This window comes from Halyomorpha halys, unplaced genomic scaffold (assembly GCF_000696795.3).
Source record: "Halyomorpha halys isolate HHAL.00 unplaced genomic scaffold, Hhal_1.1 Scaffold815.1, whole genome shotgun sequence".
Lineage (NCBI taxonomy): Eukaryota > Metazoa > Arthropoda > Insecta > Hemiptera > Pentatomidae > Halyomorpha > Halyomorpha halys.
Genome location: NW_027112549.1, coordinates 638,439 through 659,356, shown reverse-complemented (window position 1 = coordinate 659,356; position 20,918 = coordinate 638,439). Strand labels below are relative to the sequence as shown.

The following is a 20,918-nucleotide window of genomic DNA, read 5'->3' as shown; positions in this document are numbered from 1 at the left end:
AATATAACTAATATTTGTGCATTTCAACCAAATCTTTATTAGAATTACGTGAATTGGGACTTGGGTAGACTATCCCTAGAATAATCAATATGAGATTATTTATTATTACTATTAACCAATCTGAATATAGATCATCAAAATCTGTTGATCCAATATGACTTCCTGGTTTTGAAATTAAAATGACTGTTGATACTGATTTTTTTTTTTTATACATAACAATTTATGTTTTTAGAGGTACAGTCGTTTTAGATAAAACAAAGGTGACCACCCATGGAAATATATATGTTTTAAAATATTATACTAGCTGCCTAAATTCAATCTCTGATTCCTTTACAGTATCTCCTTACCCCTCAGGTGGTTAATGGTTCAAACCCAAATGGTGGAGGTTAATGTGATCTCAAGTTTTTTTTTAGTTAATACGCAAATATACTAGGTTCCATCAGTATTATTCAAGTCGTTCAAATGTGATGAAGTGTTTCATTTATTTTAGAAATTATTTAATTAATTATCTTCCACTATTTCCATCTTAATTTTATAAAATACATATTCTACATTCCCAAGTATCCTTGAGTATGTTTGTGACAAACGAATAATTTCTGTTCATATGAGGATGGTTCATATTGTGGAATTATACACTAATTTGCTTTACAGGCAACAATTTTTTTAAATTTTTTCTAGTAGTCAATATGAACATTATCAACTTTATCGGTATATAAACCTTTTAATGGTATAATACTTACAGTATCCTTAAGTAAGTAAGTTGAAATGAGAGGTCCAAATATAGAAGCGAAATTGGCCACTGAATTGGTGAAAGAGAATAAAATACCAGCAAAGTTTGGAGAGAGATCTATATGATTTGTCATAAAACCCAAGTTGCATGCAATAGCCGCTCCACTTCCAGCAGTGATGAGCGCAATGGCAATGGTCGTGTCTTGAGTATATGCAAGTACAATCAAAGCAGAGGCTGAACCGTACATGCCTAGAAAAAAAAAAATTAAGGTATACATCAATTAGATATTAGTGACCATGGAGTTTGAAGGACTTATCGTTCAAACAAATTATTGTGTTTCATTTGTTGATTGTTTTTTCTACTAATCGTTGCAATATATTCAATTGATTAATGAATACAAATTACTTTATTTCTATTTTACATTTAAAAGAAAAACATACTGTGTTAATTTAAAAATGAGAAAACTTATTACTACTCAAGAAATGAAATAAAATAGTTCTGCTTAGAATACAAAATATTCATTTGAACAAAATGAATTATGAGGAGAGAGAGAAATACTTTATTCATCTATGCTGCCTAAATACATCAGGTTGCAATATCACACAGCATACTTATTAATCTGTAATCGGACATATATAAATTACATGGTATAGTGAGATATAAAGAAAAAAAAAATTTTCCCCACAGGTTTCCTTTTACAATCAATTTCGGTCTATACACCAAATACAAACATTTCAATTCATTCCCCTTTTAATTCATCGGATCAACAAATTCGCTCTCCGAAATTCACTCTCCTAGATCCTCTTCAGTGACCCGCTAAACAAATTCACTATCAGACGGCAATGTGAGATCAGACCATCAAAACCATTAAACAATTTGTTTTTCTTATATTACATTAATGACTTTCAAGATTTAATGCCAAATCTTGAGTGCATCTGTGATTTGTCCATAGCCTAACTGTTAATTATGCTATAAGTAGATAATAATTAATAGGCTGCACTTGATAATAATTCCCCTTCATATTGATCCTGTCATTCCTTTATCAATTTTTCTTTAAACATTTTAATTGATTTGGAATTCGTACTTTGATATACTATTTTGCAGTCTGCCTTTTCCTACAGTTTTTTCAGCAGATTCATTTCCAGAAAAACCTTTTGGGCTTGGCATCCATTGAAATTTGAAGCTGTTTTATTTTGCTTACGCATTACCAAATGTATTTTCTTAACGCACCTTTATTTGGAAAAAAACCTCCATTCCTAAGGTTTTAATTCCTAGTGTAAAAAATGTTCCAGTATCAAATTACGTCCCCTGTTTTGCTTACGCATGCCCAAATGTATTAGCCTTTTATCCGATTTAAGTTAAATTGTTTCCATTCTGCCTGAGACTCAACAAATCCCTTACTATAGTCCTAATTTTTTTGTTTGAAAAAAAAAGGGGGTTCAAAAACGGTGAGGATAGGCTCAATCCACTTTTCTCTTCTGGTATGAGATGAAGTCTCCGAATAGAAGTGCTGAAGTTGAAGATGACTGTCATCTGTTCTGTATAACAGGTAATGATAGATGATAAATATCATATCCTGAAATTTTATTATTCATTCTACAACTGTCTGAAAATTTCTTTTTATTTACTCTAATTATTTAAGGTCATTTTCATTTTTGCCATTGCACATTTTTATTATTTTCGTGTACTTTTCAAATTTTCTTTAAATATTGTATAATTTACAATGAAACTATAACTTGGGTAATTCAAAGGTTTTTCTTAAAAACCTGCTCATCTTGAAAAATGGATTAAGTGCTAGCACATTACGTCTACTTAGTAAATTTAGTTCTAAGAGACACAAATATCTATTCTGCAATATTTATATTCTAGCAAGATAGTCCGGGTGGCGGTCAATAAAGGTATCAAAATAGTAAAAGAAAACTATTTATTGTTAACCAAAGTTTTGCCCTACTTTGCAGGGCTTCGTCAGGACTAAAAGAAAAACAAGATACAAACATAGAATTGACGTAATATTAAAATTCAAAATATTTTATTTCTATTTATAAGTCCGACGTTTCAGCCACAGTTAAAACAGAGCTTTAAGTTGCAAATGTGAATGAAGGAAGGAAGAAAAGTGTTTTATAAAAGATTTAAATCTAGGAAAAAATTATTTAGAAAAGGTTATATGGGACAAAGGCAATTAGCCTGCATTTTTAAGATTTGAAAAAGGAAATGACATCAATATGAAGGTATCCTTGAGAATGGCCTGAGGGTCGAAACGTTGGAAAAGTTGTAAAGAATAAAGTTGAGAGAAAAGAAGGATCAAATTTATTTTAAATTAAGAATAAATAAAAATAAAAATTATTTATCACATTCACCTTTTATGTTAAAAATTTATCTATTGGTTGTGATAAATTATGGTAAATTATATAAATGGATAAAATTTTATTTATTTGAACATAATTAACCAGTCTCAAGAAAGTTAAAGATTATAAATAAAACAAATGTTATGTTTATAAGGTATATAAAAAAGAAATAATAATAACAATATAAGGAAGTATATATGTAGGTAGACTAGAAACAAGTGACTAATAAATATAACCATCTCATTAAAAATAGTTATAAATATGGTAAAGAGGTAGGTGTAAAAGGTAGAACAGATCGGTGAATTAAATATGGAATAGGTGATGTATGGTAATATGTAAAAATGAGATATTAAGAAAATTATTAAAAATAAACAATAAACATAGAGGTAATTCCCTGTTAGAGTGAAACAGGGCGGACGACTGAGGAAAGGGGAATCCAGGTAGAAAATGTTCCCACTTCCTAAACTGAACATTAGGAAGGGTAAGATTTTTTATAATTTTTAATTTAGCCCAAACGAAGCCCTGCAAAGATGGGCGAAACGTTGGTTAACATTAAATAGTTTTCTTTTAATATTTTATTGAGTGCTACCCGAACTATCTTCTTCCAACCTACTCCATTCGGTCAACTATCTTCTAAAATTCATATTCATTATACCCATCTCAAAATAAAGAAAAGAAATTTTCATAATTTACCTGGTCTTTAGATTTTTTTTCTGGATAATCACATAAATAGCAGTAAGTTCAGCACAAGCCCACTAATCTACACACAATTAACAGAGGTATACAGGATGGTGACTAAAAGTGCCATACGCGCACTGCACCAGATTTTTATAAATTATTGTATGGCTTAAGTTCTCCAACCTATATATTGACTATAGCGCCCAGATTTCGCGGGGCTCAGAATATAAATTCTGACTCACCCAGGTGGGATTTTCAATTCCCATTCCTTGTTAGCCCCTGGCAATGCAGCTACTTATGTAAAACCGCCTTCAGCGGACCAAGCTTGTCTTATCTTATAATGCCGCAAAGCAAACCAAGATTAAATGTTATAAGTGTATATATATTCCTTAGTTTGTAAGTACTATATATAATTGTATTGTTAAATAAATAAATATAGGAGGTTAGAAAAAAAAAAATAAATAAAAATAAAAAAGGTGGGATTTTCAAATCCACATCCTTCTGAACTTACGCCCCAACCTACTCAAGACTACCACTAGCATAGACTAAGGGATGTGATAATTCAATAAATAAACTTACATTTTAGCTTAATTAAGGGTGGAATGTGTTTACATACCTACACATGTCCACATACGTTTCGCAAATAAAGGTGGTATGAGGTTTTTCGTTTTAATAGATATTATGGTTGAAAATACACTCAGCACCAGGCTAGTCAGTGGAGAAAGAGCCGACAGCATACCATTCTGAAAATTTAGCGTTATATTAAATTTAATTTAAATTACAAATATATTATGGATATATAGTTTTAATTTATAGCAAATATGTTGTTATGTTTAAGCTAATATCTAAGTTCATCAACAAATAAAAATTATTATAAATAAAATGAGTGTATAAATAATTCTTTGACATTTTACTTACACGTTCTACTTCGAAATGTAAGACACCATTCATGTATGTGGGTGTAAGGCTATTTATCGTCCAAAACCCCCAGGAATTACACCAATGAGTTATTGTAAGTGTTATCATTGGTACTGAGGTCAAAATCTTTTTCCATGGAACTCCTAACTTCCTCATCGTCTAAGAAGAAAAATCAAAAATATAAAATTATTTAAGTCAATACTGATGTTTGGCGGCTAAAAGGCCTTAAGTCATCATTTTTACGGAAATTTTTTTTTTAATTTTCTCGATAAAACCATTTCGCTTTAGTTAGCACAAACGGATTAAGCCCTTTGACAAAAAATGACATTGATCTATTGATATGGTGATACATATGACCAGATCTATAGTTATATAATAGTGAATATACAGTACTTCTAAAATTAGACAATTACTTTTACAGGATTCTGGTTTGTAAAGGCTTTTTTTTTGTGGTAAGATTTTATCATTGAAAATCATATAACAATACATTACAGGTACTAAAACGTATTGGTAACTTCCTCATTGTATAAAAATAAGAACCAAAGTCATCGTAATTTAATTTAAATAACGTATAAATGTATTATCACAGGCAAGGGCCTATCCGGGATCAAAACTAGGGGGGGGAGGGGTGGAAACCATAGTAAATCAGTTTGTGAAATTTCAGCGCGGAAAAGGAGAATAAAACCAAAATTTTAAGAATATTATATATAATTGTCGCAGTACTTTATTAGTTATTACAATTAGTATTTGCTTGAAAAATATATATATTTTTTATTAAATTAATTTTTTTTTCACTCTTAGGTTGGGACAGCTGCCCCCTTCTGACCTCTCTGGGTACACCATGATCACAGGTTATTGGTCAATTCTTACGAAACAATTTGTTAAGTGTTTTTGACTGGAACATTCTGTTTTTCATTGGTACAGACGGCTTGAATCTTGGATGAGAATATGTACATTATATAAAATGTAGACTGACTCATTTGACACTTTGAATGAATGAAAATAAATTAAAACAGCAGAACATTGTGCTAAAGCAGACACAATTTCTTTCATAAAAATGATCCCTTAAGCCCTTTTGACCAAAAACTAGGAATATGTTGATATAATGATACATATGGCAAGATCTTGAAGTTATATATTGATTAAAATATATTAATTTTACGATTAGATTACGAATTAGAATCACGTTTAGATGATTCTGGTAGTTAAAAGCCTTTCTAAGATAAGATCGTATAATTAAAAACAATTAAATAACTAACCACACAAGAATACATTACACATATTAAAATTAAAAACTAATAATACTGACTATTTAAATAAAATAATTGAAACGATTCCTGATAAATATGAGAATGTATTTAAATTTTAAAGCCAAGCTCTGGTATTATAAAGCTTCTAGAACGGAAATTACGTTCCAGAAAGGTTAGGTCTTCGGAAATATTGCCAGCTTCAATAAGCAAACAGACGAGAAAAATATTAGAAGAAAGGCAAAATGTTTGTGTCTATATTACGAGAGGCAGCGCTGCATTTTTGTAGGGAATGTTATACCGATTTAATTCCATTAATCCATTAGTTAGGTATAACTGGATAATGATGCTGTATAATCGATCATACAAGAAATAAACCGCTAAAATTAACTGGCAAAATTTGAAACAAAGTATTTGCACCGAATTGACAGAATTTTAAAATATGCGATGTTGAACTAGAGTTAGTTCTTCAATCTGAATATAAGGAAAATTCTTTAATTATTTAAAACACAAAGGACACAAATATTTATGAGTTCGAAGTTCTATAATAATGCTAACTGAACACAAACGTGTGTAGGCAGCACAAGCACTCTTTGATTTGTGCCCGAAAACCGACACTCAACTGATCGGCCGCCAACTCGTGTAGAAGCACCTTTAAAGTGTGTTAAAATCATTTTCATCTTTTTTTGACTACATAATTAATAGGCCTTTTTTTGTGATTTGACAGACCAATGAAGAAAGAGAAACTCTTCAACAAGCAAATATACATAAAAGAAAAAAAAAGACGTATTATTAATAGGAACTCTTTCCATTTTAGGTCAGACATTTGTAACTGTTGTTTTAAAATTAAAAACAAACACTTAAATTAAACATTAGAAAACATATCTTCGTTTCTATTATCTCTATGTTCTGTTAATTTGTTCTGATTTCTTTATTCGTGAAATGTTTTTGTTATACATTACCTCACTGCTATGATTCCCTAAACTATTTCTCATGAATTCTTCTTCTTCCTTAGAAATTCCTTGGTGTTCGCTTGGACTACATTTTCCGAAATAAAGTAATGCTACGCCAATCGCAGTTCCTATTATTCCTTTAACATGAACAATTTCAAGATGATCAATTGATTGACAAACAGTACTCACTAATTATATTAAATTAAAACTTTTTCACTTAATATGTGATAAATGTATTGTAGTCTCGACTGAAGAGCACATTGAGTAAATATTTTGTCACCCGATACCATATATTTTAGTGGAGCACGTGAAACATTAAAACATTAAAGTCAAATAAATGAAAACGATATCGTAAGATGTGGACGAATCTATTTTATTGGTACAGTTTGGTACTAGTATATGTGAAGTTGGTTTAATAATATATTAAAACTATTTCGAAGGATATTTCAACTATTTTCATTTGGATTCAACATTCAAATTTAATATAAATAGTCAGATTTCTCCAGTGTTTCAAAAAATAAAAAATATAATAAAAGAAAAAAAAAGGTACACCGTGTAAAAAATCATTTAAACGTCATTATATGCAACGTCTCAAATACATTTTATAATTAAAATTATACAACATGTTTAGACATATTTTTTTTTTTTAAAAATAATACAGATTTTTTAATAATTATAAAAAACATGAATAAATTTCTGATAACAGAAGAATTGTTTTAGAAGCGAAAGGAAAAAATCATACAAGGATTCATAGAAATATTATTAGGCGTGTCAATAAGTCAAATTAATCAAGATTTAATCCTCATAAAAAAGGAGGTAATGAGATATACAAAATTATATTTATCAAAAGGTTATTAAAAAAAAGGATATAAAAATGAATTTGAGAGATAACATAATTTCTCACATAACTTATTTTCTTCTAAGTACAACAGATCCATGAAGCGGTTCTTGTCTCCACAATCATTTTACACTGGAAGATCCTATTAGCAGCATTTCCGGTTATTTCAGGTCCATAAGGACTCTGTTCTTCCAGCGATTTCCGGGTCTGATACAATTTGGTATGTTCTTGAAGGACCCTCACAATCTTGACATGACTAATCCATTTTAGCCACTGCAACCTGACGAAAATGGAAAGACTCCAATCCCGCTATTCTTCTTACAGCTCTGGATTCCGGGCCAGACTCGAAGTTTCATTTTATTTAATTCGTCTACACACATCTCAGAATCTTTCTTTTGAAACGATCAAACTTTTATTAAGCTACCCACTTGTTAAGGGTTCATATTTGGCAGACGAAAGTCGCTTATAAGACTTTGTAAAGTCTTATTTTGATATCAGATCCTTGTACCACGGAAAAATATAAACTAACCAAAATCACACTTTATCAGTTGACATTACAGATCATGAACATCCTTGGCCACCCGATGTAACCTTTTTACAAACATGTATTACTTGTATAAGCATAGATAGCGTGTTAGGGGTAACGCAACCTCACGTTGCTAAGAACAATAGTTTATATGAAACAACGGTGGATTACCCCCAGCCCTTTAAGGGGCTACTAAGAAATGTCTTTATCACCGAATCACCCGGGTTGAAGGACAATGGTTAATCGGTCTAAATCCACGGACTATGGTTGTTCAACGTCTGAAAGACCTTAAGGATTTATATTTCTTTCTCCGAAGCAGCCCGTCCATCGACTAAACCTTCGGGCGACTATTTGACATCCTCAAAAACCATATTAGTTTGTAGGGGATCGTTAATCATGGATAGTAAAAAACACAAAAAAAAAAAAAAAACAGGAAAATTTGAAGTAATAGTCAGTTTAACTTATAAACTAATGGCTGAGAGGAGTCATAGTACACAAAAACCAAAATAATGCCAGATAATGTTTCTTACCTGAACTATAAAATATTGAAGGCCATCCAAGTCTTGCTGCTATGGAACCGGATGCAATCATCGCCACAAATGTTCCAAACGCCATTCCTTGATAATAATAAAAATTAATAAACCTTAAATAGTTTAATATCGATCATAATCAATTATAGTAAACTAAAGAATTTAATAAAAGTGTTTACATACCGTTATACACAAAAGGACCCCATACTGTTTTCTCTTGAGGAACCGCCCATATTGATAATAAATTGTTTATATTAGGATAGACTCCTCCCTGAAAATGTTTTTGGATAAAATATTATTTCAATACAATTTGCGCAATATATAAAGTTTATCGATGATAATAGCCTACCTGTGCAATTCCCATCAGTGCACGAACGACAATGATACCAACAGCTCCAAAGTGAATGGCAGCTAATGGAGTAGCCAAAGTTAGGATAGCTGATATTAACATGCAGTAAGATAATACTCTTACAGCATTAGTTTTTCTGCCCAAATTCCCCAAGAAAGTTTGCAGTAATCCATATCCCCAAAAAAGACTGCTCAAGACTAGAGCTCTCTCGGTTGAACTCAAAGGAACATTCTGAGGCAAATTTTTTATAACGTTATTAGTTAACAGAGATTATTATTTCATTAAATACAAATATTTTATACTTTATTTTATGTAGTTTAATCTCAAAACAACTGTCCTTTTTTGTGACAAAAATCTTCAAATACTATAAATAATTATTTATAGTACAAAAGCCGGTAAGAAAAAAAGGGCAGTTATCTCACCCCAATTTCTGATTACTTCAATCAAAACTATGCATAATTACCATTCAAAATCGATGAGTCTGCCAAGTATAGGTAGGGGAATTAAAAAATGGCGGCTGTTTCAAAACCTTAAAAAAACTTTGATTTTTCATTCGGAGCTCTATATCTTCAAAACTACCAACAACACTAGAAAACCCAAGAGAACATTATTTAAAGAAGAGTAAATTTGCTGAAATATTAGCCCTAACAGAGCTATTTACGTCCAATAGTTCTCGAGATATAGCTTTTTAAAAAGCAAAATTTCTTAAAAACCTACTGATAGATTAGTAGTTAGTTAATTAATTTTGAGAAATCTATATCTCAGGAACTATGTGACGTACAGATGTCCATTAGCACTCAAATTAAAGCTAGTTTAATGGACTATAATGAAGTTGATGATCTTTACCTTCGTAGGAATAGTAGTTTTCATGATATTTGATAAAATAAATTGATTTAAAGTTGTTCGGACATTAAATTTGATTTATGAAAAACTTTAGTTCAGAAACCATTGGACGTACTGATCTCTGCCAGCGCTTAAATTAAAGCTAGTTAAATTTACTACAAAATAGTTAATTATGTTTATCTTCGTAAGAGTTTTTTATATTTGACAAAATAAACTCACAAAATGTTAATTTCTAGTTGTTTGTATAAAATGTTGGATTTTTGAAAAAAATATATCTCTAGATCCATAACACGTACATATGTCTGCCAACAATAAAAATAAAGGAAATTTAACTTACTATAAAGTAGTTTATGACACTTATCTTCGAAGGGATAGTAGTTTTTAATATATTCATAAATGAATATAAATTTGGCAAATGAAAATTTGTCCGAACGACTATAAATCAATTTATTTTAGCAAATTTCATGTAAACTATTACTCCTACGAAGATAAACATCATAAACTACTTTATAGCTCATTAAACTAGCTTTAATATGAGTGCTAATGGACATGTTTACGTCAAATGGTTTTTGGGATATAAATTTTTCAAAATAAATTCACTAACTACTGATCTTTTAGTACGTCCCATACAACATTTTTATTAAATGTTGCTTTTTAAAAAGCTATATCTCGAAAACTATTTAACGTAAATAACTCTTAGGGCTCATATTTTAGCAAATTTAAATGACGTCCTCTTAGGTTGTTCCTACTTTTTATCATATAGAGCTCCGAATGAAAAATTAGTTTTATAACTATATATATATATATATGATAACTGCCTTTTTTCTCCTCTTGGGCTCTTGTACTATTACATGTTTTGGTGATTTGAACCTCTAGGACGAGTCGGGCAGGAAAATGACTATCAATTTTATTCCTGGCTTTAATAGTTTCACAAAAGATAACCACTTTCTCCTTTAGTTGTCTTCAAATTCTTTCATGATTTATATTTATCCATTTTTTATTAATACTTACAATAAGAGATGGTAATAATTTCAAATAAACAACTTTAAAAATACTTCGAAGGAAGGTTTTCCAATAATTCGTCAGTTAAGTTTAATCGTTTGAGAAAATAGGAAAAAAAAAAAATTGAAAATTCGAATATATAATGTAATGTATACATTCAATAATTCGATTATATCCAATAAGTTGCTTTTACTTGTTTTTTTAGTACGGCTTTTCGTTTTTGAACTTTCCTGATCACATAACAGAAAATTTCAGTTCCAAAAATATTTTCTTGGAAACTAAATATTTGTTAGTTATTATTAATATTATTATTACTACATATGAAACATGGTTAAAAGCCATGTGTACCTTGTCGGTTGAAGTGGTCATTGCCACTACAGCTAGTGTAAGATTCAGCCTCAACATAAATAACGTTGAGATGCACGCAAAATAAAGCATAATCTGAGTGTGTCGGACTCCCCAGCCTGTAACAAAATAAAACGACAAATAAATTACTAAAAATTCTTCTTATATGGAACAGATAAGAAGCATATGAACTTGTGTAGTCTAATTACAAAAGTAAGATATTCACGTAACATCAGTAAAACATACTAAATTTAATTTTTTTTTTTTTTCTATCCCCGAGTAAACAATCTATTAAACCATTCTCTCGCTTAACCAAATAAAAGTTGCTTTTTGCCTTGAATTCGTTAATAAGAGATGGTTATTATTTCAAATAAACAACATTAAAAATACTTTAAAGGAAGGTTTTCCAATAATTTGTCGGTTAAGTTTAATCTTTTGAGAAAATCGAAAAAAAATTGTAGTCCCGATCCATGTCACCCATGTTGCATAGGGGGCAAGTCGTTGAATCCGCGATACCTATCCGATGAAGGTGTTTTTGGAAATAACAAGGTGCACAAGCCATTTCCTCAACTCTGCTAAAGTTGGCCAGGATTTATTCATCTTTACTCATAAGATTCTCCTACTTCTTACCTTCCTCTTGGATTTTGAGTCTGACGTTTGTCCTGTCCTCATAATAAGAACAAATAATGTATTTTGCTATTGTGAAAGATAATACTCGAACAGGCTAACTCAACGCCCAACCGACCTTAACGAACTTAACTAGTTAGCTTTTTCATTGCCATATATACCAACATGATCTGGTATTTACAGCAGAGTTATTATCCTTTCTCTTTTTCTCAGAATAGGAGCCATGTTCCTACACTTCTCTTCTATGGGTGACTCTGCAATCTCTGGTGTAGATAATTTATGTATAATGGCTTGGGAATCGTTGAAGATTAGGATGTTTTCATTTCTGTCAATCTTCCATCGCAATATGAATAGCCTGTGCAGGTCGCTCGTAGAGTTCAGCAGTTTCGTGCCTCGGTATGTAGAAGCTGCTTACATTTAGCCTTTCCTCGTTTGGTTACTTTATCTAGTGAAACATTTCCTCTACACCAATAAGGCCTAAATTTGGACTTTGGCCAATTTTTTTGGTGGCGTTTTGGAGGAGGTTATTAAAAGTTCAGCACCATACTCCAAATTAGCCCATACCTATGATTTGTAGGCTGTTCTATGTCCTGGGGCGCTCCCCATTTAATCCCTGTTTTTCATGAAAGTAACTATCAAATAGCTACACCATTACCGCAATAACAGAAACTGTACGATAGTTCACTGTTAAGGCATATACATGTGATAGTTAACGTGACAGTTGCTTCACTGACATTCCTTGTACTATCAACTATCATGCCAAAGCTTGCGCGACAGTACAATCATGACAGTAACAATTATACAGCTATAGTTATAACGATCTGTTTGTCGGGTAAAACGGGTATGTTGAAGTAGTATCTTTTAGGAGTAGTAGTTTTTATGGTATTTGACAAAATAAATTCACAAAATGTTAATTTCTAGTTGTTCGTATAAAATGTTGGATTTTTGAAAAAATATATCTCTAGATACATATGACGCACATATGTCTGCCAACACTCAAAATAAAGAAAATTTAACTTACTATAAAGTAGTTTATGACACTTATCTTCGTTGGGATAATAGTTTATATGATATTCACTTATGAATATGAATTTGGCAAATGAAAATTTAACATACTATAAAATAGTTTACCACACTTATCTTCGTAGGGATAGTATTTTTTATGATATTCACATAAATATGGCAAATCAAAATTTGTCCGAATAACTATAAATAAATTTATTTTAGCAAATTTCATGTAAACTATTACTCCTACGAAGATAAACATAATAAACTACTTTATAGCTCATTAAACTAGCTTTAATTTGAGCGCTAATAGACATCTGTAGGTCAATGGTTTTTGGGATATAAATTTTTCAAAATAAATTCACTAACTACTGATCTTTTGTAGGTCCCATACATTTTCATGAAATGTTGCTTTTTAAAAAGCGTAAATAACTCTATTAGGGCTCATACTTTAGGAAAATTACTCTTCTTTAAATGACATCCTCTTAGGTTTTCTTGTGTTGTTCCTACTTTTTGTGATATAGAGCTCCGAATGAAAAATTAGGTTTTTTTTATCGCTTTGAAACAGCCGCTTTTTTTTATTCCCCCTACCTATGGCAGACTCGTCAATTTTGACTATTAATTATACATAGTTTTCATTGAAGTAATTAAAAATTGGGGTAGGATAACTGCCTTTTTTCTCCTCTTGGGCTCTCCTCTTGGGTTTACCACTTATTTGACGAAATCTAGATGAAAGTGATTTAAATAAAATAATTCATATACATTGTGGTAATAATAATCTAAACTTATCTATAGCAATGCTACCAACTGATTCAATAAATTAATTAGATCTGATATGAGATATAGTAGTTCCATGTACCTCAGAAATTTAATATTGAATATACTTAAATATAATTGAAATACGTGGATAAGTTCACATTTCCTTTGCATTTCGATTTTTAATGTAGATAGTGAGAATAGCAACAAGTGATTTTTATTTAATTTCTATTAATATACTTTTTTTATCCGTGCTCAACGATAAATTTTGTGTTTTTGTAAAATCTGATCAACATAATAACATCCAGAATTTATATAAGAAAACAAAAAGACCAATAAAAATCAATAACTGGCAGCTTCTGATTTATAAGGAAAAAACATATTTATTGATTCCACTTTTGTTCGATAAAAAACATAAGAAGCTGATGATACCAAACACAGTTAAACACGATGACAATACAGATATTAATCGTTGTTCATTATTTCTTAACGTTAGTGTTTTGTAAAAAAAAAAAAAAACTGTTTGTTCTTTTGTACGCAATATCCCTCTTGATACTTCATCACAATCAATGATTGACACATCAATTTGAAGATTAAATTCACAGCTAATAGCTGAAAACAGTGCGACAACTCTCCCGAGATTTATTCTTCTTCCCTTTAATACATTTCAAGTGTAAGATATTTTTGGGAAACGTGTTTATTCATATAAATAACATAACATTATCAAGAAAAAACATACCATTGTTGAAGCGATATTCTGTATAAGCCCTACATTTTACTTAATAAGTAAACAAAATACAACCAACTAGAAATGACCCTTTAGTTAAAACCAATAGGACACAGCTACAGGTGAACTTATACTTAACCTCGCCTGTACGTAATTGGCAAACCAGTTCGACCCTGGGCATTTGTGAAGGATATTTCAAAGAGTCGGGTCTGCAATTAATCACAATCTACATCTAAATCACTGTAATAATTATAATTCTAGTGTCAATAGCAGTTTTTAAATAACTGTTATATATATATCGGACACGTCATTGATCCTCCAATTTACCACCATCGGGTTTTAAAACACCTTTTTATTTATTTTCATTTTTACTTTTTTTATTTATATTTTTTTTTAAATTATTTTGTTTATGACCCCCTTCCAAGTCATTTCTGAAATACAGTGGTTATCCAGAAGTTACCAACCTGTTCTAACCATGGTGGTGGATCGAGCTTTCATTATGTGGAAACCCCACAGCAATGAAAAAAAGTCAACACCCCAGGCCGAATTCGAACCAGCGTCACCAATATTCCCAAGTTGTTAATAACTGCTCTCAACCACCTGAGCTACGAAAGGCTCTTTTTTTTAAACCACCTAAACTTTTAAATAACTTCTTAAAGTTGGAGTATGATTTAAAAATCGACAATGGGGTTGTCACCTCTATGAAATCACCTTTCAATAACGCCGCTTAAGCTGACAAACTAATGTACAATTAAATTATAATAGTTTAAAAAATCTAGTGCGGTGCTTGCATCGCATAACTTTCACTTACCACCCTGCATACGTCCCTAAGACTGGTGAGCTTGGGTTGAAGTTATTTATAAAATTATTCAATATTTTGTATCTATACATTGTTTATTATTTCTAACAATGAGAACTGTTTTTAATTAACAAAATATAGGGTATTTTTGAGGGACAGTAGGGGTATTCCTGATCATTAGTTTAACATGTTAAAGGGAAAAAGCTATGATAAATGGAGAAATATTTCCTTCTTTTACCATGTTAAAACGATATAACATGTAACATGGTTGAGAGTCTGTTACTAGGTCTGTTAAATGGAGAATGACTTCACGCAACAGACTATCTGAGGTCATCATTTGGTTTGTTATAGCGACAAGCGATGTAGTATCATACATATTACTTGCTGGTAGTTTGTATTGAATGAATTTTTTTTATAACTAATAAAGCAATGGATGACAATAATAATAGTGTAATGACAGTTGTCAATCAGCTTATCTTGATTCTCTTCCTCACAAGTTAGAACATCAACAAGGCATTCAGTAGCCAAACCTTCACACAACTTCCATTTTTCACTCAATTTAGGCATGTTGTAATAAATTACTTTAATCAAAACTTAGAAGTAAACAATAACGTGAAGTTTTGGAAGGAAACAAGTTGCTCAGAAAATCCAGTAGGAGTTCTTATGCATTTAACATACCCTTAATTAGGGCTGCGCATTTAACATGGTAAAACACTTTACATTTAACAAAACATCATGAATACCCCTATTATTTGAAAATTCTTTGTTCAAGCCCTGTTAAACTATTTCAATGAGGATAAGACCTATCTAGTATTAAAGAACACTTAATTGGACATTGGTTCACCGAATTATTTAACACAACAATCGATTATATAAAATGGCACTTCCGGTGAGTCGATTTTAGCGAAATGTTGCTCCCACATCTCAGGCGTACACCCACTTTAAATATGTAATTTCAGTTTCTTAGGACTTTTCGGTTTTGAGCTAGACTGTTCATACACACACTGATCGTTTTGCAAAGCTTGGTTATATGACTCAGGGGATCTAAAAACTCGAATTCAAAATTTTACTTATCCTTGCTATATATTCCATATATAAATATGTGAAAGTAAAAAATAATAAGTACATTTGGAGTAAAAATGTAAAAATTATTTGGAGGGAAAGATCTGTTAAAGCTATTCTCTCACAAAGTTAAGAAAATCTTTTATCTCTGGGATACAGATACATAAGCAGAAAAATATACTCCGTTTTTGAGGCAGTCGCGTAGCGTAGTGGGGTGGCAATTTTTTATTAGTGTAGAGGGCAGCTAAATTTCGCAATCTTAGTGGCTGACACCCACGCTACGCCACTGATATTGGTATAAGAGATAGGGAAATGCATATATATTCTTTTGTTATTACTAAATATTAGCATTCAGATTAGTGCAATAAAAGAAAAAAATTGATATAATAAAAGCGACTATATTATAAGAAGTAATATTTAACAAACTATATAATCTCAACGTTACGGTAGTGTTATAATCTATTTTTCGTTCCTTAATACTTCGACATACCATTTTCCCACTTCGGCTGTTTATTAGGCACCTCCATTTCGATACTGGCCACTGAAAACACCCTTGTCGGTAGAAGTACCTTTAAAGATTCCTTATCTGTTTTGCGTGACAAAATATCGATAGGTTTCCTTACCTATCATTAATGATTAGAATAAGAAAACAATATAATTGTTGACTTTTTGAGAATTTCAGCCGTCCAATTATGTCGTTTTAGTAGTTAAATAGGTTCTTCTTTATGGATCTTCATATCTATCATGCCTTTCTGATTTTTTAATATCATAAATTTTATTCACGACAAAGTAAAATAACTTACTACTTTCTTACCATAACATTATATATGTATATGTAATGGTAAGACAAGATATAACTAAGAGTAATCTTAGTAAAGAAGTATTTTTTAGTTCCTGACTGGTTCAAACCAAGTCCCGAAGTCAAAAATTATGTTCCTCCCGATTCCCTCGGGACCCTCTTTTTGAGCAATCAATGAATGAGCTATCATTACAAAAAACTAAGATCATTTACTCTTGTTAGTAATTTAAAGAAGCATGTACTCTAGTCGCTGGTGAATTTTGATTTACAATTAAAGAGAGCATTTTTTGATGGAAACAGGATGCACCAAAATTACAAGAAATTTAAACGTAATTATAACAGTGCTTTATTAGTTGCTACCATTGTTTTCTTGGAAAAAATTTAGTTATTATTAAATTAATAATTTTTTTTTACTTCTAGGTAGGGCTGCACCTCCTCTCATTTTTATTCACCAATAGTACAAAAGCCGGGAAGAAAAAAGGCAGTTATCTCACCCCAATTTTTCATTACTTCAATAAAAACTATGTATAATTACTAGTCAAAATTGATGGGTCTGCCAAGTATAGGTAGGGGGATTAAAAAATGACGGCTGTTGCAAAACCTTAAAAAAACATTGATTTTTCATTCGGAGCTCTATATCTTAAAAACTACCAACAACACTAGAAAATCTAAGAGAACATTATTTAAAGAAGAGTAAATTTTCTAAAATATTAGCCCTAAAAGAGCTATTTACGTCCAATAGTTCTCGAGATATAGCTTTTTAAAAAGTAAAATTTCTTAAAAATCTTCTGAAAGATTAGTAGTTAGTTAATTTATTTTGAGAAATCTTTATCTCAGGAACTATGTGACGTACAGATGTCTATTAGCACTCAAATTAAAGCAAGTTTAATGGACTATAAAGAAGTGTATGACCTTTACCTTCGTAGGAGTAGTAGTTTTCATGATTTTGCTAAAATAAATTGATTTATAGTTGTGCGGACAATAAATTTGATTTATGAAAAACTTTATTTCACAAATCATTAGACGCACTGATGTCTGCCAGCGCTCAAATTAAAGCTAGTTAAATTTACTACAAAATAGTTAATTATGTTTATCTTTGTAGGAGTAGTAGTTTTTATGATATTTGACAAAATAAACTCACAAAATGTTAATTTATAGTTGTTCCTATAAAATGTTGGATTTTTGAAAAAATATATCTCTAGATCCATAAGACGCACAAATTTCTGCCAACATTCAAAATAAAAAAAATTTAACTTACGATAAAGTAGTTTATGACACTTATCTTCGTAGGGGTAGTAGTTTTTATGATGCAAATGAAAATTTGTCGGAACAACTATAAATCAATTTATTTTAGCAAATTTCATGTAAACTATTACTCCTACGAAGATAAACATAATAAACTACATTATAGCTCGTTCATAATACTTTAACGTAAATAACTCTATTAGGCCTCATATTTTAGCAAATTTGCTATTCTTTAAATGACGTACTCTTAGGTTTTCTTGTGTTGTTCCTACTTTTTAAGATATAGAGCTCCGAATGAAATTCTTTTTTTTTTTTTTTTAACACTTTGAAACAGCCGCCATTTTTTATTCCCCCTACCTTTACTCGGCAGACTCATCAATTTTGACTATTAATTATACATACTTTTCATTAAAGTAATAAAAAATTGGGGAGAGATTTTTTCTCCTCGTGGGCTCTTGTACTATAAGAAAAATGAGCAGGGATTCAAGGGCGTACCCAGGATTCAAACTAAGGGGGCAAGCCATAGTCAATTGGGGGGGGCAAGCTAAAAGCAATGAGCTTACGACGTTTCAGCACGGAAAAGGATAATGAAACCAAAATTTGAAGAACATTATATATAATGGTCGTAGTGCTTTATTAGTTTTTATAATTAGTATTTGCTTGAAAAAAATTTTATTAAATTAATAATTAATTTTTTTCTCTTCTAGTAGGGGCCAGATACCCTCCTCTGAGTAGGACCATGCAGGTATCCCCATTCAATAACCGATTCCAGGTTGGATCAAATATCTTTAACTTCCATTGAGTAACTTTGAATCAACTTCTGTTTGGGTCAAATGCTCTTGCCTTAAATTGTTTCTTTATTCACGTTTCATAGGAGCTATATGCCTCAATATCCCAATTTTATTTTAACGAAAGAAAAATTAATTGTCTCATTTTATTATATTTTTATGGTTCAAAAGTGCTTTCAGATAGCAGCAATATTTTACCAATCTATGAAACTTATTTAATTAATTTATAAAAATGAACCGTATAATAAATAGGTATTTATCTTTAAATCTATTAATACTGACAAAAAAAAAATTAGATTAATACAAAACATTCAACAACCTCTCCAAATATAATAGATAATTTTAATCGAATGAAAAATCTTTCGCAAGACGCTTTTGGCATTGAGTTTTTTATATATATTACAACACGATCTAATAAGGTAATAAGGAATTTAGCAATAGGTGACAGACATAATGAAAAAAATGAATGTAAATGAATAAAACGTAATCGAAGTAATTTCCTAGAAAAAAAAGTCATAATAAACTAGTACAAATGTTGCAATGGACTAGTATACACAGCTATACCGCTGTCTTCTTAATAAACTCCTTGAAACACGAGAAATTAAGCCGAGGAAAATAAAATTCGTTTTCATATAAAACTGAAATTATAATTATTTTACGATCGCAATATTTCCTCTTAATATATATATTTCATATAAAGATAAGTGAAAGTTAAAAAGTGAGCAATTTAAAGGAAATTCTTATCTAATATGCCTAAAATGGCTTCAGAACAACTGGAATATGAGCATCTCCCTCCACCTAAGATCAGCAATTTAATAATTCAATTTTTACAAGGAGTATGGGACAGGTTTAGTAAATGCCCTTGAATTTTTTCTTTTTCAAAATATTAGCATTAAGAAACATCTCCTCTTCCCAGAGTGGATATTACAATACTGCAGTTATTTCTTAATTGCTCCAAACACTCAAAACAACACATACAATTTAAGAAATAAAGTTAGACAGAATTAAATATTTTAAAAAACTTTTAATTATTAATACAAAAAATTATATACACTGTTAAGTTAAAGAATAAAATACAATATTATACATTAAAAAAAAAATTAGTCATACTCTATGACTGTTCAGTATTATATTAATCTAAACAGGTTCTGTAGACAATATTGAAGATAGTGAACAATGCGCAAAGTGATTTTTGTTTTTAATTTTATTAATAAGTCCAGACCTGTCTAAATAATTGAGAATCATTTATCCTCTCCTATAAAAAGGACACTGCCATAGAGTAATAGCCTTTCATCATTCGACTTGTGCCTCTTTAATCTTGCCTTGATTCCATTCTTGTGTTTTTACAGTTCCCCAAAACAGAAAACATGTATTTCCCACTGCTAAAATAGCTGCTGACAGCAGAAAAACTATTCTCCATTCATAAATATCGCTCTATATAAAAAAAAAAGACTAACATTAATAACTTTAAATAAAATAGTCTGGAAACAAAATTTAAAAATAACAACTTTCTGTGGGAAATTTAGACTGTCACCTGATGTCATTTTATCACAAATATTTCACAGTTCATTTGAATTGTGACATGCATATGTCTATATGGACCATTCATTTCATTTCAAGGGTCACAGAAGAAAAATAAAATTTTTAACCAAAAAATTAATAAATCTTTGTTAGTCTATTTCTGTATTATGTCAGAGTCCAAAAATAATAAGTTTAGTTTTTCCAAGCTCTGAAGGCAGCCCTTGCAACTAATAGAAAAAATTACTAAGCTCATGGAACAAATCTTGATCTCAGAAACAATGTCAT

The 20,918-nt window shown here is 30.5% G+C and overlaps 1 protein-coding gene across 1 annotated transcript in view; it reads right to left on the bottom strand.

The window, feature by feature from the left end:
• Positions 1–20,918, bottom strand: part of LOC106686396 (uncharacterized) — a 41,754-nt gene that overhangs the window by 4,054 nt on the left and 16,782 nt on the right. The window contains exons 10-19 of the mRNA XM_067050359.1: positions 20,409–20,546; positions 16,771–16,903; positions 11,308–11,423; positions 9,115–9,345; positions 8,949–9,036; positions 8,766–8,852; positions 6,881–7,008; positions 4,672–4,830; positions 4,370–4,496; positions 741–979 (exon numbers count right to left, since the gene is read on the bottom strand). Coding sequence (XP_066906460.1) covers positions 741–979; positions 4,370–4,496; positions 4,672–4,830; positions 6,881–7,008; positions 8,766–8,852; positions 8,949–9,036; positions 9,115–9,345; positions 11,308–11,423; positions 16,771–16,903; positions 20,409–20,546 — 1,446 coding nt within the window. The remainder of the gene's footprint in view (positions 1–740; positions 980–4,369; positions 4,497–4,671; positions 4,831–6,880; positions 7,009–8,765; positions 8,853–8,948; positions 9,037–9,114; positions 9,346–11,307; positions 11,424–16,770; positions 16,904–20,408; positions 20,547–20,918) is intronic.